The 17,914-nt window shown below is 46.9% G+C and overlaps 1 protein-coding gene across 1 annotated transcript in view; it reads left to right on the top strand.

Moving 5' to 3' along the window:
* LOC124017542 (phosphatidylinositol 4-kinase alpha-like) overlaps positions 1 to 17,914 on the top strand; it is a 32,332-nt gene that overhangs the window by 1,603 nt on the left and 12,815 nt on the right. Inside the window, exons 2-29 of the mRNA XM_046332759.1 lie at positions 4,715 to 4,831; positions 5,029 to 5,122; positions 5,223 to 5,384; positions 5,582 to 5,844; positions 6,239 to 6,305; positions 6,422 to 6,570; positions 6,671 to 6,736; positions 6,826 to 6,922; positions 7,084 to 7,275; positions 7,455 to 7,555; positions 7,688 to 7,947; positions 8,096 to 8,191; positions 8,423 to 8,606; positions 8,744 to 8,844; positions 8,951 to 9,119; positions 9,358 to 9,408; positions 9,548 to 9,656; positions 9,858 to 9,994; positions 10,092 to 10,225; positions 11,385 to 11,467; positions 11,559 to 11,629; positions 11,756 to 11,962; positions 12,988 to 13,071; positions 13,146 to 13,235; positions 13,792 to 13,911; positions 13,996 to 14,088; positions 16,773 to 16,929; positions 17,789 to 17,914. The exon at positions 17,789 to 17,914 is cut by the window's right edge and continues 2 nt beyond it. Of these exons, the coding sequence (XP_046188715.1) occupies positions 4,715 to 4,831; positions 5,029 to 5,122; positions 5,223 to 5,384; positions 5,582 to 5,844; positions 6,239 to 6,305; positions 6,422 to 6,570; positions 6,671 to 6,736; positions 6,826 to 6,922; positions 7,084 to 7,275; positions 7,455 to 7,555; positions 7,688 to 7,947; positions 8,096 to 8,191; positions 8,423 to 8,606; positions 8,744 to 8,844; positions 8,951 to 9,119; positions 9,358 to 9,408; positions 9,548 to 9,656; positions 9,858 to 9,994; positions 10,092 to 10,225; positions 11,385 to 11,467; positions 11,559 to 11,629; positions 11,756 to 11,962; positions 12,988 to 13,071; positions 13,146 to 13,235; positions 13,792 to 13,911; positions 13,996 to 14,088; positions 16,773 to 16,929; positions 17,789 to 17,914 (3,580 nt within the window). The remainder of the gene's footprint in view (positions 1 to 4,714; positions 4,832 to 5,028; positions 5,123 to 5,222; positions 5,385 to 5,581; positions 5,845 to 6,238; positions 6,306 to 6,421; positions 6,571 to 6,670; positions 6,737 to 6,825; positions 6,923 to 7,083; positions 7,276 to 7,454; positions 7,556 to 7,687; positions 7,948 to 8,095; positions 8,192 to 8,422; positions 8,607 to 8,743; positions 8,845 to 8,950; positions 9,120 to 9,357; positions 9,409 to 9,547; positions 9,657 to 9,857; positions 9,995 to 10,091; positions 10,226 to 11,384; positions 11,468 to 11,558; positions 11,630 to 11,755; positions 11,963 to 12,987; positions 13,072 to 13,145; positions 13,236 to 13,791; positions 13,912 to 13,995; positions 14,089 to 16,772; positions 16,930 to 17,788) is intronic.

Genomic DNA, 17,914 nt, shown 5'->3' with positions numbered 1-17,914 from the left:
TAATTGTCATCAATTTATTGAGGTCATTTCCACACTGCCGCATAGGCATGCACAATATGGGCAAGTAATCTGGGCCTTATTTTTAACCTAATGTTGCAATTTGACTTGTGATTTAGAGAAAAACACTTGGGTTAACTGTTGGAATCATGGGAAGAATGTCTATTCTAATTATGTAGTTGGAATATAATAGTGGGCACTTTTAATACAGTGTTTGACATGACAACGAATGAAAATGCCAGGGAGGAATTGTTGTTATTGTGTTGATAGTTGTTTCCTAAAGGATCCTATAATCTTTGGCTACATTGAATGTTTTCTCTAAGCTACTTCATGTAGCTAACATATTCTTGCTTTGCGTTTACCTCTTTAATTTAGAAGACACTGTTGCACAAACATACTGATTTAGGTCTACACAATCACTGTTATTTTCAGGCTGTATAGATAATTATGCTTGCTCTTAGTACATTTTATTAGCTAGCTAGATTAGTATCAGCGGCTAACACGATTTAGGAACAACTTGCTAAGAAAAGACAAACTAGCTATTTGCATATGTAAGAAACAAAAGCTAATGGTGTAATTATAGAATCCTAGTAGATTTATATTAAGAAGCAAGTGACAACTGCATTGTTGTCATCAACAGTGTTGCATATGCTGCATTGACCATACAGACTGAACACAAGTGTCGGGTAGATGAGGAACACCAAATGCGATCCTTGAGTGACAGGGGGCGTGGCTATGTCTGTTTGGGAAGCGGCATAGAGAAAGTGGAGAGATATAACTCAAGTTGTGAAGTAAACTATACAAATGGGCGTTATACACTGCGTATCACATTTAACAAAACAAACATTTAAATACTGGTATAGAAGGTAAAGTAAAAACTCATGGTCCATACATCAATACTGGTATATTGCAATAAAGCAGTATACTTCCCAGCCCTAGATGGGATGGCGCATTGCTGCAGAATGTTGTGGTAGCCATGCTGGTTGTGTGCCTTGAAATCTAAATAAATGACTGACAGTGTCCCCATTACACCTCCTCCTCCACGCTTCGAGGTGGGAACCACACGTGGAGATCAGCCGTCTCACAAAGAGCTGAAAATGTCAAATTTGGACTCATCACACCAAAGGACATATTTCCACCAGTCTAATGTCCATTGCTCATGTTTCTTGGCCTAAGCAAGTCTCTTATTCTTATTGGTGTCTTTTTAGTAGTGGTTTCTTTGCAGCATTTCGACCATGAGCGGCAGGGTAGCCTAGTGGTTAGAGCGTTGGACCCCCGTTGGACAAGGTACAAATCTGTCGTTCTGCCCCTGAACAGGCAGTTAACCCACGGTTCCTAGGCCGTCATTGAAAATAAGAATTTGTTCTTAACTGACTTGCCTAGTTAAATAAAGGTAAAATAAATAAAAATGAAGGCCAGATTCACCCAGTCTCCTCTGAACATTTGATGTTGAGATGAATCTGTTACTTGAACTCTGAAGGATTTATTTGGGCTGCAATTTCTGAGGCTGGTAACTCTAATGAACTTATCCTCTGCAGCAGAGGTAACTGGGTCTTCCTTTCCTGTGGCGATCCTCATGAGAGCCAGTTTCATCATAGCGCTTAGTGGGTTTTGCGACTGCACTTAAAGAAACAAATTTCTTGAAATTTTCAGGATTGACTGACCATGTCTTAACGTAAAGATGGACTGTTTTTCGCTTTGCTTATTTGAGCTGTTCTTGCCATGATATGGACTTATCCTTATTTCGTAAAAGGCCATCTTCTGCATACCATCCCTACCTTGTCACAAGACAACTGATTGGCTCAAACACATTAAGGAAAGATATTCCAGAAATGAACTTTTAAGAAGGCACACCTGTTAATTGCAATGCATTCCAGGTGACTACCTCAGAGTAGGCCAAGAGTGTGCAAAGCTGTCATCAAGGAAAAGTGTGGCTACTTTGAAGAATCTCTCATATAACATATATTTTGATTTAACACTTTTTTTGGTTACTACATGATTCCATATGTGTTGTCATAGTTTTTATGTCTTCACTATTATTCTACAATGTAGTAAATAGTACAAATAAAGAAACTCTTGAATGAGTAGGTGTGTCCAAACCTTTGACTGCTACTGTGTATGCATGTATGTTTGCACCGTTTTACATGAACATTCAGAATGGTATGATAAAACCATAGAGATCCTATTAAATTACCTTGCTATTGCAACCATGGCAAGTGCACTAGTCTTACTACTGTGCCATAAAGGTCCAGAATTCTGGGTAGAAACATTTGTGTATATAAGTGTACAGAGGTTAGAATGATATAAATATATCACTAGCCACTTTAAACAATGCTACCTTTATATAATGTTACTTACCCTACATTATTCATCTCATATGCATATGTATATACTGTACTCTACATCATCGACTGCATCCTTATGTAATACATGTATCACTAGCCACTTTAACTATGCCACTTTGTTTACTTTGTCTACACACTCATCTCATATGTATATACTGTACTCGATACCATCTACTGTATGCTGCTCTGTACCATCACTCATTCATATATCCTTATGTACATATTCCTTATCCCCTTACACTTTGTATAAGACAGTAGTTTTGGAATTGTTAGTTAGATAACCAACAAATAATCACTGCATTGTCGGAACTAGAAGCACAAGCATTTCGCTACACTCGCATTAACATCTGCTAACCATGTGTATGTGACAAATAAAATTTGATTTTTTATATTATACAGTTGTAGTCGGAAGTTTACATACACTTAGGTTGGAGTCATTAACTAGTTTTTCAAACACTCCACAAATTTCTTGTTAACAAACTATACTTTTGGCAAGTCGGTTAGGACATCTACTTTGCATGACACAAGTAATTTTTCCAACAAATGTTTACAGCCAGATTATTTAACTTATTATTCACTGTCACAATTCCAGTGGGTCAGAAGTTTACATACACTAAGTTGATTGTGCCTTTTAAACAGCTTGGAAAATTCATGGCTTTAGAAGCTTCTGATAACTCAAATGATGTCAATTAGCCTAATTGGAGGTTTACCTGTGGATGTATTTCAAGGCCTACCTTCAAACTCAGTGCCTCTTTGCATGACATCATGGGAAAATCATAAGACATCAGCCAAGACCTCAGAAAAAAATTGTGTAGATTTCCAAATGCCTGAAGGTACCACGTTCATCTGTACAAACAATAGTACGCAAGTATAAACACCATGGGACCACGCAACTGTCATACCGCTCAGGAAGGAGATGCGTTCTGTCTCTTAGAGATGAAAGTACTTTGGTGCGAAAAGTGCAAATCAATCCCAGAACAACAGCAAAGGACCTTGTGAAGATGCTGGAGTAAACAGGTACAGAAGTATCTATATCCATAGTAAAATGAGTCCTATATCGACATAACCTGAAAGGCCGCTCAGCAAGGAAGTAGTGACTGCTCCAAAACCGCCATAAAAAAGCCAGGCTACGGTTTGCAACTGCACATAGTGACAGATATCGTACTTTTTGGAGAAATGTCCTCTGGTTTGATGAAACAAAAATAGAACTGTTTGGCCTTAATGACCATCGTTATGTTTGGAGGAAAAAGGGAGATGCTTGCAAGCCAAAGAACACCATCCCAACCGTGAAGCATGGGGTGGCAGCATCATGTTGTGGGGTGCTTTGCTGCAGGAGGGACTGGTGCACTTCAAAATAGATGGCATCATGAAGAAGGGAAAATGATGTGGATATTTTAAAGCAACATCTCAAGTTATCAGTCAGGAAGTTAAAGCTTGGTCGAAAATGGGTCTTCCAAATGGACAATGACCCCAAGCATACTTCCAAAGTTGTGGCAAAATGGCTTAAGGACAACAAAGTGAAGGTATCGGAGAAAGCCCTGCACTCAATCCTATAGAAAATGTGTGGGCAGAACTGAAAGCGTTTGTACGAGCAAGGAGTCCCACAAATCTGACTCAGTTACACCAGCTCTGTCATGAGGAATGGGCTAAAATTCACCCAACTTATTGTGGGAAGCTTGTGGAAGGCTACCTGAAACATTTGACGGAAGTTAAACAATTTAAAGGCAATGCTACCAAATACTAATTGAGTGTATGTAAACTTCTGACCCACTGGGAATGTGATGAAAGAAATGAAAGCTGAAAGTCATCCTCTCTACTATTATTCTGACATTTCACATTCTTAAAATAAAGCGGCGATCCTAAACCAGGGAATTTTTACTTAAATTAAATGTCAGGAATTGTGAAAAATGGAGTTTAAATGTATTTTGCTAAGGTGTATGTAAACTTCCAACTTCAACTGTGGGTGTGACTGAGTGTGATTTTTATCACTGGATTTGTATCTCTCTCTGCTGTGGTGGCGAGTTGACATTAGGCTGTAATCCTCCTCACTGAGCTTAAAGGCTGATCCTCTTTAGCTAAGCTAATTAATGCTAAGGGCTAGTTGTTCGGCTCCTCGCCTGGAGTGCAGTCACGCTGTCAATGCCATGTTTACTATGCTGTGTTGTTTTTCCTGAAGGCCATGGAATCCAGGGGTACTTTACTATCTTTATCTGTAAAGCTGGAGCAGAGGCAAGCGTTTAGCCTCTTGTGAATGTCAGTTGGCCTTGGTAGAAGTCACCCTAACTGCTAATACAGGGCAAGGTATTTGTGAAGGTTAGAACTAATGGTTTGATTAGTCAGCCGCAAGCCACTTGTTGTTTTCTCTGTTTCAGGTCCAAAAGCTTCAATGCATGTGTCCAGTGGACTTCCGAGGGGTGTTCCAGCTGGACGAGAGGAGGAGGGATGCGGTCCTAGCTCTGGGTATCTTCCTGGTCAAATCTGACCTACAGGTACATTGAACTGGAGCAGCGATGCCTTCTCTCTGACACTGTTAAGGGTTGTATTTATATCCTGCTTTTTATGGGATGGATGTTCCTTGACCACCTCAGGACTAATAATTGGCTCCTATCCATGGCACCTTCTGTGCTCCCCTTAGCTGTTTAATGGCCTTTGCTCGGGTGGTTTGTGAATTATGTTTTTATTGTAGCACAAAGACTCTATTGTCCCCTACCTGCTGGGGCTGCTGAAGGGACTTCCCAGAGTCCAGTGGATCGAAGAAAGCTCTGGAAGCAAAGGGCGGGGTAAGGAGAGAGATGCCAGCATTTTGTCTCTCGCACCAGTCAAGATGATGTCTAATTCCACCTTTCTGACTGGTTGATGATCTTTCTTCTTGTCCTATAGATATCCTTCCGGTGGCAGAGAACTTCTGCTTCTGTCTGGTCACTCTTCTGTCAGACGTGGCCCAGCGAGATGACACCCTGCGAGGACAGATCGTGGAGGCCGTCATGGACATAATGCAGGTCCTGCTGGACATCTGCTTGAACTCAGAGGGACATGATAAAGGTACCAGCATGCTCTCTGTTCCACCATTTCATGTTCACCAATGTTTAATGAATGTGCTAGTTACTGATTAGTTATCTAGTTGTTGTCTCTTGTCCTCACAAACTTTGATTCAAGTATGTGGAGACAGAATGACAATGAAAAAGGCAGCCTTTCACTTGTCTTTCTTTCTTTGTTCCCCCGTCTCCCACCCTCCCAAGAATACCTGTGCAGGTACACTGTGCCCTGCTTGTTGGGTGTGGCCCGGGCCTTTGGTCGCTATAGCAACACGGAGGAGCCCCTGCTGTCCAAGCTGTTTCCGCGGACAGAAGCCCCGCCAGTGTCCACTGGCAATGATGTCGACCCATCACGACGGCGCTCCTTCAACGACTTCCGCTCCATCATGCCTGCCTCGCTGCTCACAGTCTGTCAGGGAGACACCATCAGACGCAAAGGAAGCTCCGTGTCCAGCATATCACAACAGGCACTATTACTATACTAGACCAGTGGTTCCCAACTCCGATCCTCCAGTACACCCAACAGCACACATTTTGTTGTAACCCTGGACAGATGTTCGTGATTCAACTAATTGAGGACCTGATGATTAGTTGACAAGTTGATTTAGGTGTGCTTGTCTAGGCCTACAACAAAAATGGTGTACTGCTTGGAAGCACTGTACTCTGCTACTACCACTACACCATAGTACTACCACTAATTCTCATCAGGTATCAGGGAGACACCATAAGATGCAAGGGCTCTTCCTTTACCATATATATATCACTACAGAGAATATAACTGTACTACCATAGCCGGCCACTAGAGGACAAAGGAAGCTCTTATTTGAAATGTCTGAAAATGATCTGTTCCTCTGTCTGTAGGCCAGTCCAGAGAGAGCAGGACTCACCCCCAGCTCCCCAGCTGACCCCTCAGCACAGTACTTTGAAGGTAAGAATATATTAGACAGGTAATTTATTTCTGAAGTATTTCAGTTTATTACTAAGTAGCCTGTGTCTCTCCTTATTTGACTGTCCTTTTCTCCCCCTGCCTCCCTCTCTCTCCAGGCTCCTATCTCCCTGATGGTAGTGCTGTGGACCCAGACTATTACTTCTCCACCATCAGTTCTAGTTTCTCTGTGTCTCCTCTGTTTACGGGCAGTGCCCAGGGAGAGTTTGACGTCCCTCTGGACGTTCTGCGCCAGCTCCTCAACATGGTCAGGACGTAGAATCAGAATGCATAGAACTATAGAATTAGAATGGGTAGAACATCGTTTATCAGAATTCCTTTCTGAGTGTTCTGTTTGTCTTTTGCAGGTTGAGCAGTTTGTCTCTGAATCCTTTCTGAAAACACTGGATAACACCCTGCAGGAACTTCTGGAGGTAGGTTAATTTTCCCTATATTTGAATTAAAGCGCTTTCCTGTGTACTCCTCAATGTGACATCATGTTTGTTGTGTTCTCTCCCTCTAGTTGAACCCAGGGATGCACCTGCACTATAGGACCTTCAGTGACCCTCTGTATGTGACCATCTTCAAGATGCTCAGAGACACGCTGTACAACCTGAAAGGTAACAAATACACTGCTCTCTCACTTTAACCTTTACTGTCTCTAATATACAGAAACCCTCTGCTATGACCTGATTATTCTGAAGCAGTTCAGTAGAGTTTATTACGTGTTTATTACTGTGCTACTAACATGTTATTGATGTTGGTGTGATGGTGTTCACAGACCTGCAGACAGGCTATGTGAAGGAGGTTCATGACTTTGTGCTGAAGCAGTTCAGTAGTAGCCAGTCAGAGCTGCAGAGGATCCTACATGATGTAGATCACCTCCACAGTGAACTGAGTCCTCTGAAGCTACGCTGCCAGGCTAACGCTGCCTGTGTCGACCTCATGGTCTGGGCTGTCACTGAGGAGCAGGGTACGAGTGTGTTTGTGTTCAAACCTGTGTGTGTGTGTGTACTATCCATCCGTGCGCATGTATTGAAAAATATCAGGTCGTGAATTTGGAATGCATTTGCCATGTGTTGAAAAACATTGGGTCGTTAATTTGAATTGAACACCAAACTAACTGTTGTTCATACGTTTTGTTTTGATCAGGAGCTGAGAACCTGTGTACCAAGCTGTCAGAGAAACTGCAGTCCAAGACCTCCAGTAAAGTTATCATCGCTCACATTCCCCTGCTCGTCTGCTGTCTACAGGTTGGGCCTGTAATGTCTTCATCTGTCTTCACAATACTGTGTTGATAAGACACCATAATACCAGTATAATCCTACCTAATCACATTTTTCCTGTGTGTTTGTGTGTGTGTGTGTGTGTGTGTGTGTGTGTAGGGTTTGGGTCGTCTCTGTGAGCGGTTCCCGGTGGTGGCCCACTCTGTCACCACGTCTCTCAGAGACTTCCTGGTGGTCCCCTCACCTGTCCTTGTAAAGCTGTACAAGTACCACAGCCAGAACACCACAGGGACTGGCGAGATCAAGATCCATGTGACCAATGAGCACTCCCAGTCTACGTTCAGTACTCACGCTAATAAGAAGAGCCAGCCCTCCATGTACGAACAGCTCCGAGACATCTCCATTGACAACATCTGCAGGTGAGGAAAGATAATATTGCTGTGAAAGGAGAGAAATATGAGCTGTGTTTGCATAATTGGTTACCACGGAGCAATCTCTTTTCTTCTCCCTCCTCTCTTTCTCTGTCTTCTCCTGCTCTCTCTGCCCCCCCCCCCCTCTGCTTCTCAGGTGTCTGAAGGCAGGTCTGACTATGGACAGTGTTATAGTGGAGGCTTTCCTGGCCAGCCTGTCCAACCGTCTCTACATCTCTCAGGAGAATGACAAGTAAGTATTATTTCATACCCGAGCCCTCCAATATTACCAGTTAGTGTACTTTACTTATTCACAGGCTGGATTACGTCTGAGAAATAACTTTCAATGTTAGCGAGTGAAACCTCAGGTGATCTCGCTAGTTAGACTCTCCTGCAGTGATTGACAGCTGCTCTGACCAGTCCCCAGGTCCGTGGCAATGACTGACAGCCCCTCTGACCAACGCACTGTTTCTCTCTCCCCCAGGGAGGCCCATCTGATCCCAGACCACACCATCAGAGCGCTGGGTCACATCGCGGTGGCTCTGAGGGACACGCCACGCGTCATGGAGCCCATCCTGCAGATCCTACAGCAGAAGTTCTGCCAGCCACCGTCACAGCTAGACGTACTCATTATAGATCAGCTGGGATGCATGGTCATCACTGGGAACGTGAGTCACACACACTTCATCCTGTATACACTTAATTATTTTACCTCTCCCCTCAGCAGTATGTCCCTCAGTAAACTCTCCTCTCTCGCTCTCTCTCTTCTGTCAGTAAACTCATCTGTTTCTCTCTCTCCTCACAGCAATATATCTACCAGGAGGTGTGGAACCTGTTCCAGCAGATCAGTGTGAAGGCCTCCTCCATGGTCTACTCCACCAAGGACTACAAGGACCATGGATACAGGTATCCTTAGCCGCTACACCTTTACCCCTATCCCCATTTCCCTACCCATAGCCAGCTCCACGACCCACTCTGCTAAAGACTACTGTGTTAATCTTGTGTGTTCCAGACACTGTTCCCTGGCTGTGATCAATGCATTAGCTAACATAGCTGCCAACCTGGCAACCGAGCAGATGGTTGATGAGTTGCTGGTCAACCTACTGGAGCTGTTTGTCCAGCTAGGACTGGAGGGAAAGAGGGCCAGCGAGAGGGCTTCGGACAAGGGCCCTGCACTGAAGGTAAATTCCGTTTACAGTAGCCATGACTTCTGATAGACCTCTAGAGATCAGCTACAACAGGCTTGTGTTAAGGGCGCTACACACTTCATTCAAACTACGCAAACGCAACATCGTTTTCGCACCTAGTTCTATGTACTTTTGTGGGTTTCAAATTTGGAAACAGGCCATGTGGGTAGCGGCCTTTAGAGGTTAACTCTTTTTTTTCTTGTTGACATTTGTTTATTATTTGTATTTGCAGGCATCGAGCAGTGCTGGAAACCTTGGAGTACTCGTTCCTGTTATTGCTGTGGTATGTGGGTTGCCTCTATACATTTTTCACTTTCAACAGTTTGTCCAGTAGTGCCTCTGTGCCCGAGTGTCTATACAGTACTCCGTATATAATCTGTACACTTAGTATTGATCGAGATCCCCCTCCTCTCTCTGTGTAGCTGACGAAGCGTCTACCGCCCATCAAGGAAGCGAAGCCTCGTCTACAGAAGCTGTTCAGAGACTTCTGGCTCTACTCTGTGGTGATGGGTTTCGCTGTTGAGGGATCAGGTGGCTGTTTAACAATGTTAACTTGTACTACAATATTCCACCAGGATTGGAATACAATATAAAGAATTGAGTAAACATGGTTGAAATGGTGGACTAATACCCATCTGATGGAAAGCTAAAAGGGAAGTGAGTTATCAGGCTAACAGTCATCCTACTATGTAGAAGTCTGTAGGTTTAGTAAGGGCTTTGTGTGTTGTGCAGGTCTGTGGCCAGAGGAGTGGTATGAGGGAGTGTGTGAGATCGCCACCAAGTCTCCCCTCCTCACCTTCCCCAGTGGAGAACCTCTACGCTCTGAACTACAGTACAACTCTGCCCTGAAGAACGACACAGTCACAGCGGTACAGTACACATGCATGCCCACACAACACACGTGTGAACAGACATGCACACACACACACAACTGATCTTCTCTGGGTGGGAAATTTGTGTTTTCAGGCGGAGCTGAATGACCTGAGGAGCACCATTATAAACCTGCTAGATCCTCCTCCTGAGGTGTCTGCTCTCATCAACAAACTAGACTTCGCCATGTCTACCTACCTACTGTCTGTCTACAGGCTGGAGTACATGAGGTAAGGAAAAGGAAACCACTTAGGACTATTGAGATGCACCCCTGCTAGACTATGGCTCTCCAACCCTGCTCCTGGAGAGCTACTGTGCTGCAGGTTTTCACTCCAACCCTGTTCCTGGACAGCTACTGTGCTGCAGGTTTTCACTCCAACCCTGTTCCTGGACAGCTACTGTGCTGCAGGTTTTCACTCCAACCCTGTTCCTGGACAGCTACTGTGCTGCAGGTTTTCACTCCAACCCTGTTCCTGGACGGCTACTGTGCTGCAGGTTTTCACTCCAACCCTGTTCCTGGACGGCTACTGTGCTGCAGGTTTTCACTCCAACCCTGTTCCTGGACAGCTACTGTGCTGCAGGTTTTCACTCTAACCCTGTTCCTGGACGGCTACTGTGCTGCAGGTTTTCACTCCAACCCTGTTCCTGGAGAGCCACTGTGCTGCAGGTTTTTCCTCCAAACTCAGTTGTAACTAACCTAATTCAACTTATTTAGATGCACTAGCGTAGGGTTTGAGCTAAACCCTACAGGACAGCAACTCTCCGGGAACGGTCTGTTCTGGAGTGTAGCAGTTGGAGAGGCCTGGTCTGGAGTGTATCTGTTGGAGAGGCCTGGTCTGGAGTGTAGCTGTTGTAGAGGCCTGGTCTGGAGTGTAGCTGTTGGAGAGGCCTGGTCTGGAGTGTAGCTGTTGGAGAGGCCTGGTCTGGAGTGTAGCTGTTGGAGAGGCCTGGTCTGGAGTGTAGCTGTTGGAGAGGCCTGGTCTGGAGTGTAGCTGTTGGAGAGGCCTGGTCTGGAGTGTAGCTGTTGGAGAGGCCTGGTCTGGATTGTAGCAGTTGGAGAGGCCTGGTCTGGAGTGTAGCAGTTGGAGAGGCCTGGTCTGGAGTGTAGCAGTTGGAGAGGCCTGGTCTGGAGTGTAGCAGTTGGAGAGGCCTGGTCTGGAGTGTAGCAGTTGGAGAGGCCTGGTCTGGAGTGTAGCTGTTGGAGAGGCCTGGTCTGGAGTGTAGCAGTTGGAGAGGCCTGGCCTGGAGTGTAGCAGTTGGAGAGGCCTGGTCTGGAGTGTAGCAGTTGGAGAGGCCTGGTCTGGAGTGTAGCAGTTGAGGTTAGTTAGTTAAATCTCCTAGTCATTCATATCGTGCCTCTTTGCCAATTCATTTCTCTTCTCTCACCAGGATGCTGCGCGCTCTGGACTCTGACCGTTTCCAGGTGATGTTCCGCTACTTTGAGGACAGAGCCATCCAGAAGGACAAGTCTGGTGAGCTGCATTACACACGTGGTAGACAGGTGCTGTGCGCATATTTCACGCGGTAGACAGTGAGAGAATGTCTCTTTTTGTCTGTGTCCAGGTATGATGCAGTGTGTGATAGCGGTGGGGGACAAGGTGTTTGAGGTCTTCCTACACATGATGGCTGAGAAGGTAAAGGTCATCGGTCAAAACAGAGAAACTGGGTCTCTAGGAGAAGTCGAGAGCAAGCTACCTTCTGTGGAGCGTGTCCTCTACAATGATTGGCTGCCTGAGTGCTGTCTCTGTTTCTCTCCCCAGCCGAAGACTAAAGCCCATGAGGAGGAGTTGGAGCGCCACGCTCAGTTCCTATTGGTCAACTTCAACCACGTCCACAAGCGGATCCGTAGGGTGGCCGACAAATACCTGTCAGGTCTGGCCGAAACGTTCCCTCACCTGCTGTGGAGTGGCCGTGTACTGAAGACGATGCTGGACATCCTGCAGACTCTCTCCCTTTCCCTCAGTGCAGTACGGACACACACACTCACACACTTACTTTGTCATAACCACCTGTTATTGTTATTCTCTGTGGTCCCTGAAAGGGGTTATTAGACAACGTATTGTGTTCTGTGTCGTGCTCCTACCTTGTTATTGTTATTCTCTGTGGACCCTGAAAGGGGTTATTAGACAACGTATTGTGTTCTGTGTTGTGCTCCTACCTTGTTATTGTTATTCTCTGTGGTCTCTGAAAGGGGTTATTAGACAAAGTATTGTGTTCTGTGTTGTGCTCCTACCTTGTTATTGTTATTCTCTGTGGTCTCTGAAAGGGGTTATTAGACAAAGTATTGTGTTTTGATGTGTCGTGCTCCTACCTTGTTATTGTTATTCTCTGTGGTCCCTGAAAGGGGTTATTAGACAACGTATTGTGTTCGGTGTCGTGCTCCTACCTTGTTATTGTTATTCTCTGTGGTCCCTGAAAGGGGTTATTAGACAAAGTATTGTGTTCGGTGTCGTGCTCCTACCTTGTTATTGTTATTCTCTGTGGTCTCTGAAAGGGGTTATTAGACAACGTATTGTGTTTTGATGTGTCGTGCTCCTACCTTGTTATTGTTATTCTCTGTGGTCTCTGAAAGGGGTTATTAGACAACGTATTGTGTTTTGATGTGTCGTGCTCCTACCTTGTTATTGTTATTCTCTGTGGTCTCTGAAAGGGGTTATTAGACAAAGTATTGTGTTCGGTGTCGTGCTCCTACCTTGTTATTGTTATTCTCTGTGGTCCCTGAAAGGGGTTATTAGACAACGTATTGTGTTCGGTGTCGTGCTCCTACCTTGTTATTGTTATTCTCTGTGGTCCCTGAAAGGGGTTATTAGACAACGTATTGTGTTCCTACCTTGTTATTGTTATTCTCTGTGCTCTGAAAGGGGTTATTAGACAACGTATTGTGTTCGGTGTCGTGCTCCTACCTTGTTATTGTTATTCTCTGTGGTCTCTGAAAGGGGTTATTAGACAACGTATTGTGTTTTGATGTGTCGTGCTCCTACCTTGTTTGCAGGACATCCATAAGGACCAGCCTTACTATGACATCCCAGACACCCCCTACAGGATCACTGTGCCAGACACATACGAGGCCAGAGAGGTAGGAATGTGTATGTGATACGTGTGTGTGTGTGTGTTTTCTAAATAATGGTCTATGTTTCTCTGTGGTTGTAGAGCATAGTGAAGGACTTTGCTGCTCGCTGCGGGGAGATCCTGAAGGAGGCCATGAAGTGGGCCCCCTCTGTCACCAAGTCACACCTACAGGTGAGAGACACAAGCTCACACACACCGCATTTCGTAAAGGAAAAGCATAGACGGATTGGTTGTTTAGCACCACGCACGATGCATGTTCAACTATTGTGCAAAACAGAAAGGGTTGGCATGGATTGTTGACAACATGTCAACTTGATTTCCTCCATGTTTATTAAAAACATAAATATATTTGCACAATGAGCACTTGTCTCTCAAACGTCGTTACAGTTGTTAGTTGGTTAGCTAGTGAATTTGAGCCATATTAGCATTGACATGAGATCAGTTAAAACACCTCAAGACATGGCAGCAGCTTGTCATTGTATCTCCGGTATCTCTCCATTAGGAATCACAGCAACTAACGGACTTCTGACTCATTGAAGCGTGTGCATCGTTTTTTTGTGACTGTCAGCTAACCCATCTTTATGACAACGTGTTGCAGTTGTTCTGCCAAATCATTATTCAAGTAGACAACTAACAAGAGCTTCTTGATTGCCTTTTTGAGGGACTCAAAGTTTCAGATGAATCTTCTCCTATCCCCTGTTTTGTATGTCTTCTCCCTGTTCTCCAGGAGTACCTAAACAAGCATCAGAACTGGGTGTCCGGTCTGTCCCAGCACACTGGCCTGGCCATGGCAACAGAGAGCATCCTGCACTTCGCTGGCTACAACAGACAGAGCACTACACTAGGGGTGAGAAGACAGACCCGCACACACACGCACACACACACACGCAATTACACACACATACTAACCAAGTTCCGTCATCCGCTCTAGATCACCCAGCTGACAGAAAGGCCAGCCTGTGTGAAGAAGGACTACTCCAACTTCATGGCTTCACTCAACCTGAGAAACCGCTATGCCGGAGAGGTACAGAGAGACACTGCTACAGGTCTAGACAGGACTTCCGCTATGCCGGAGAGGTACAGAGAGACACTGCTACAGGTCTAGACAGGACTTCCGCTATGCCAGAGAGACACTGCTACAGGTCTAGACAGGACTTCCGCTATGCCGGAGAGGTACAGAGAGACACTGCTACAGGTCTAGACAGGACTTCCGCTATGCCGGAGAGGTACAGAGAGACACTGCTACAGGTCTAGACAGGACTCCCGCTATGCCAGAGAGACACTGCTACAGGTCTAGACAGGACTCCCGCTATGCCGGAGAGGTACAGAGAGACACTGCTACAGGTCTAGACAGGACTCCCGCTATGCCGGAGAGACACTGCTACAGGTCTAGACAGGACTCCCGCTATGCCGGAGAGACACTGCTACAGGTCTAGACAGGACTCCCGCTATGCCGGAGAGACACTGCTACAGGTCTAGACAGGACTCCCGCTATGCCGGAGAGACACTGCTACAGGTCTAGCTAGACAGGACTCCCGCTATGCCGGAGAGACACTGCTACAGGTCTAGACAGGGCTCCCGCTATGCCGGAGAGACACTGCTATCTAGCCGGACACTGCTACAGGTCTAGACAGGACTCCCGCTATGCCGGAGAGACACTGCTACAGGTCCCGCTAGGAGAGACACTGACTCCCGCTCCCGCTATGCCGGAGAGACACTGCTACAGGTCTAGCTAGACAGGACTCCCGCTATGCCGGAGAGACACTGCTACAGGTCTAGCTAGACAGGACTCCCGCCGGAGAGACACTGCTACATGCAGGGCTCCCGCTATGGAGAGACACTGCTACAGGTCTAGCTAGACAGGACTCCCGCTATGCCGGAGAGACACTGCTACAGGTCTAGCTAGACAGGACTCCCGCTATGCCGGAGAGACACTGCTACAGGTCTAGACAGGGCTCCCGCTATGCCGGAGAGACACTGCTACAGGTCTAGACAGGGCTCCCGCTATGCCGGAGAGACACTGCTACAGGTCTAGACAGGACTCCCGACTGCCAGGTCTAGACAGGACTCCCGCTATGCCGGAGAGACACTGCTACAGGTCTAGACAGGACTCCCGCTATGCCGGAGAGACACTGCTACAGGTCTAGACAGGGCTCCCGCTATGCAGGACACTGCTACAGGGCTCCCGCTAGACAGGACTCAGGACTCCCGCTATGCCGGAGAGACACTGCTACAGGTCTAGACAGGACTCCCGCTAGCCGGAGAGACACTGCTACAGGTCTAGACAGGGCTCCCGCTATGCCGGAGGACACTGCTACAGGTCTAGACAGGACTCCCGCTATGCCGGAGCTAGGTCTACAGGACTGCTACAGGTCTACAGGTCTAGACAGGGCTCCCGCTATGCCGGAGAGACACTGGACTCCCGCTATGCCGGAGAGACACTGCTACAGGTCTAGACAGGGCTCCCGCTATGCCGGAGAGACACTGCTACAGGTCTAGACAGGGCTCCCGCTATGCCGGAGAGACACTGCTACAGGTCTAGACAGGGCTCCCGCTATGCCGGAGAGACACTGCTACAGGTCTAGACAGGGCTCCCGCTATGCCCGGAGAGACACTGCTACAGGTCTAGACAGGGCTCCCGCTACTGCCCAGGTCTAGACAGGACTCCCGCTATGCCGGAGAGACACTGCTACAGGTCTAGACAGGACTCCCGCTATGCCGGAGAGACACTGCTACAGGTCTAGACAGGACTCCCGCTATGCCGGAGAGACACTGCTACAGGTCTAGACAGGACTCCCGCTATGCCGGAGAGACACTGCTACAGGTCTAGACAGGACTCCGGCTATGCCGGAGGACACTCTAGGTCTAGACAGGACTCCGGCTATGCCGGAGAGACACTGCTACAGGTCTAGACAGGACTCCCGCTATGCCGGAGAGACACTGCTACAGGTCTAGACAGGACACTCCCAGGTCTAGACAGGACTCCCGCTATGCCGGAGAGACACTGCTACAGGTCTAGACAGGACTCCCGCTATGCCGGAGAGACACTGCTACAGGTCTAGACAGGACTCCCGCTATGCCGGAGAGACACTGCTACAGGTCTAGACAGGACTCCCGCTATGCCGGAGAGACACTGCTACAGGTCTAGACAGGACTCCCGCTATGCCGGAGAGACACTGCTACAGGTCTAGACAGGACTCCCGCTATGCCGGAGAGACACTGCTACAGGTCTAGACAGGACTCCCGCTATGCCGGAGAGACACTGCTACAGGTCTAGACAGGACTCCGGCTATGCCGGAGAGACACTGCTACAGGTCTAGACAGGACTCCGGAGAGACACTGCTACAGGTCTAGACAGGACTCCCGCTATGCCGGAGAGACACTGCTACAGGTCTAGACAGGACTCCCGCTGCCGGAGAGACACTGCTACAGGTCTAGACAGGACTCCCGCTATGCCGGAGAGACACTGCTACAGGTCTAGACAGGACTCCCGCTATGCCGGAGAGACACTGCTACAGGTCTAGACAGGACTCTACTCACTTCTCCTTTATACATTTTATCATAGTTCTCCTCCTTATTCAACAGAACAATATTGTACTCAGTGTGTGTGTGTGTGTGTGTGTGTGTGTGTGTGTGTGTGTGTGTGTGTGTGTGTGTGTGTGTGTGTGTGTGTGTGTGTGTGTGTGTGTGTGTGTTCGCTCCCTCCAGGTGGCAGGTATGATCCATTTCAGTAAGGCAGTGCGTAGCCAGTCAGACCTGTCCAGGCTGATGGTCAGACAGACGACAGAGGCTCTAGATGCCCAGAACCCTGAGGCCTTCACTGAGAACATGTTCAAACTGGCAGCACTGCTCATCAGCACTAAAGGTGTGTGCATGTTGAAAAGTGAAGACTTTGATTTGGAATGGAATAAATGTACCAAATAGCCCGTTGATGGGATGCATCGTAAGTATTCACGCCCCGTTTAGATTTTGTTCCGTTACAAAGTGGGATTGAAATACATTTAATAGATGTTTTTTGTTATTGATTGACACAAAATACTCCATAATGTCAAAGGGAAAAGAAAATTCTACACTATTTTTTTTATACAAATTAAATAACTGGAATCTGTAGTTGTTGCATAAGTATTAACCCCTTTGTTTAGGCAAGCCTACACTGTAGCCCTTAAACCTGTCCTACTGAAGTCTTCCCTATCCTGTAGCCCTTAAACCTGTCCTACTGAAGTCTTCCCTGTCCTGTAGCACTTACACCTGTCCTACTGAAGTCTGCCCTGTAGCCCTTAAACCTGTCCTACTGAAGTCTTCCCTGTCCTGTAGCCCTTAAACCTGTCCTACTGAAGTCTTCCCTGTCCTGTAGCCCTCAAATCTGTTCTACTGAAGTCTTACCGTGCTGTAGCCCTTAAATCTGTTCTACTGAAATATGCTATGTTGTAGCTCTGTACCTGTCCTACTGAAGTCTTCTCAGATGTAGCTCCCCGTGACCTGTCCTACTAAAGTCTTCCCTGTGTTGTAGCTATGTTACCTGTCCTACTAAAGTCTTCTCTGTTTTAGCTATGTCATCTGTCCTACTGAAGTCTTCTCTGTGTTGTAGCTCTCTGGAATCTGTCCTACTGAAGTCTCCTCTGTGTTGTAGCTCTGTCACCTGCCCTACTGATGTCTTCTCTGTGCTGCAGCTCTGTTACCTGTCCTACTGAAGTCTTCTGTGTTCTCTCTCGGGGGTGGTGTAGAATGTGATCCTCAGCTGCTGCACCACCTGTGTTGGTCTCCTCTGAAGATGTTTACAGAACACGGCATGGAGACGGCTATCGCCTGCTGGGAGTGGCTGCTGGCTGCTCGCACAGGAGTAGAGGTCC

This window comes from Oncorhynchus gorbuscha, unplaced genomic scaffold (genome assembly GCF_021184085.1).
Source record: "Oncorhynchus gorbuscha isolate QuinsamMale2020 ecotype Even-year unplaced genomic scaffold, OgorEven_v1.0 Un_scaffold_27:::fragment_4:::debris, whole genome shotgun sequence".
NCBI lineage: Eukaryota > Metazoa > Chordata > Actinopteri > Salmoniformes > Salmonidae > Oncorhynchus > Oncorhynchus gorbuscha.
The sequence above is the reverse complement of the archived record's forward strand: the minus strand, read 5'-3'. Positions and strand labels throughout refer to the sequence as shown.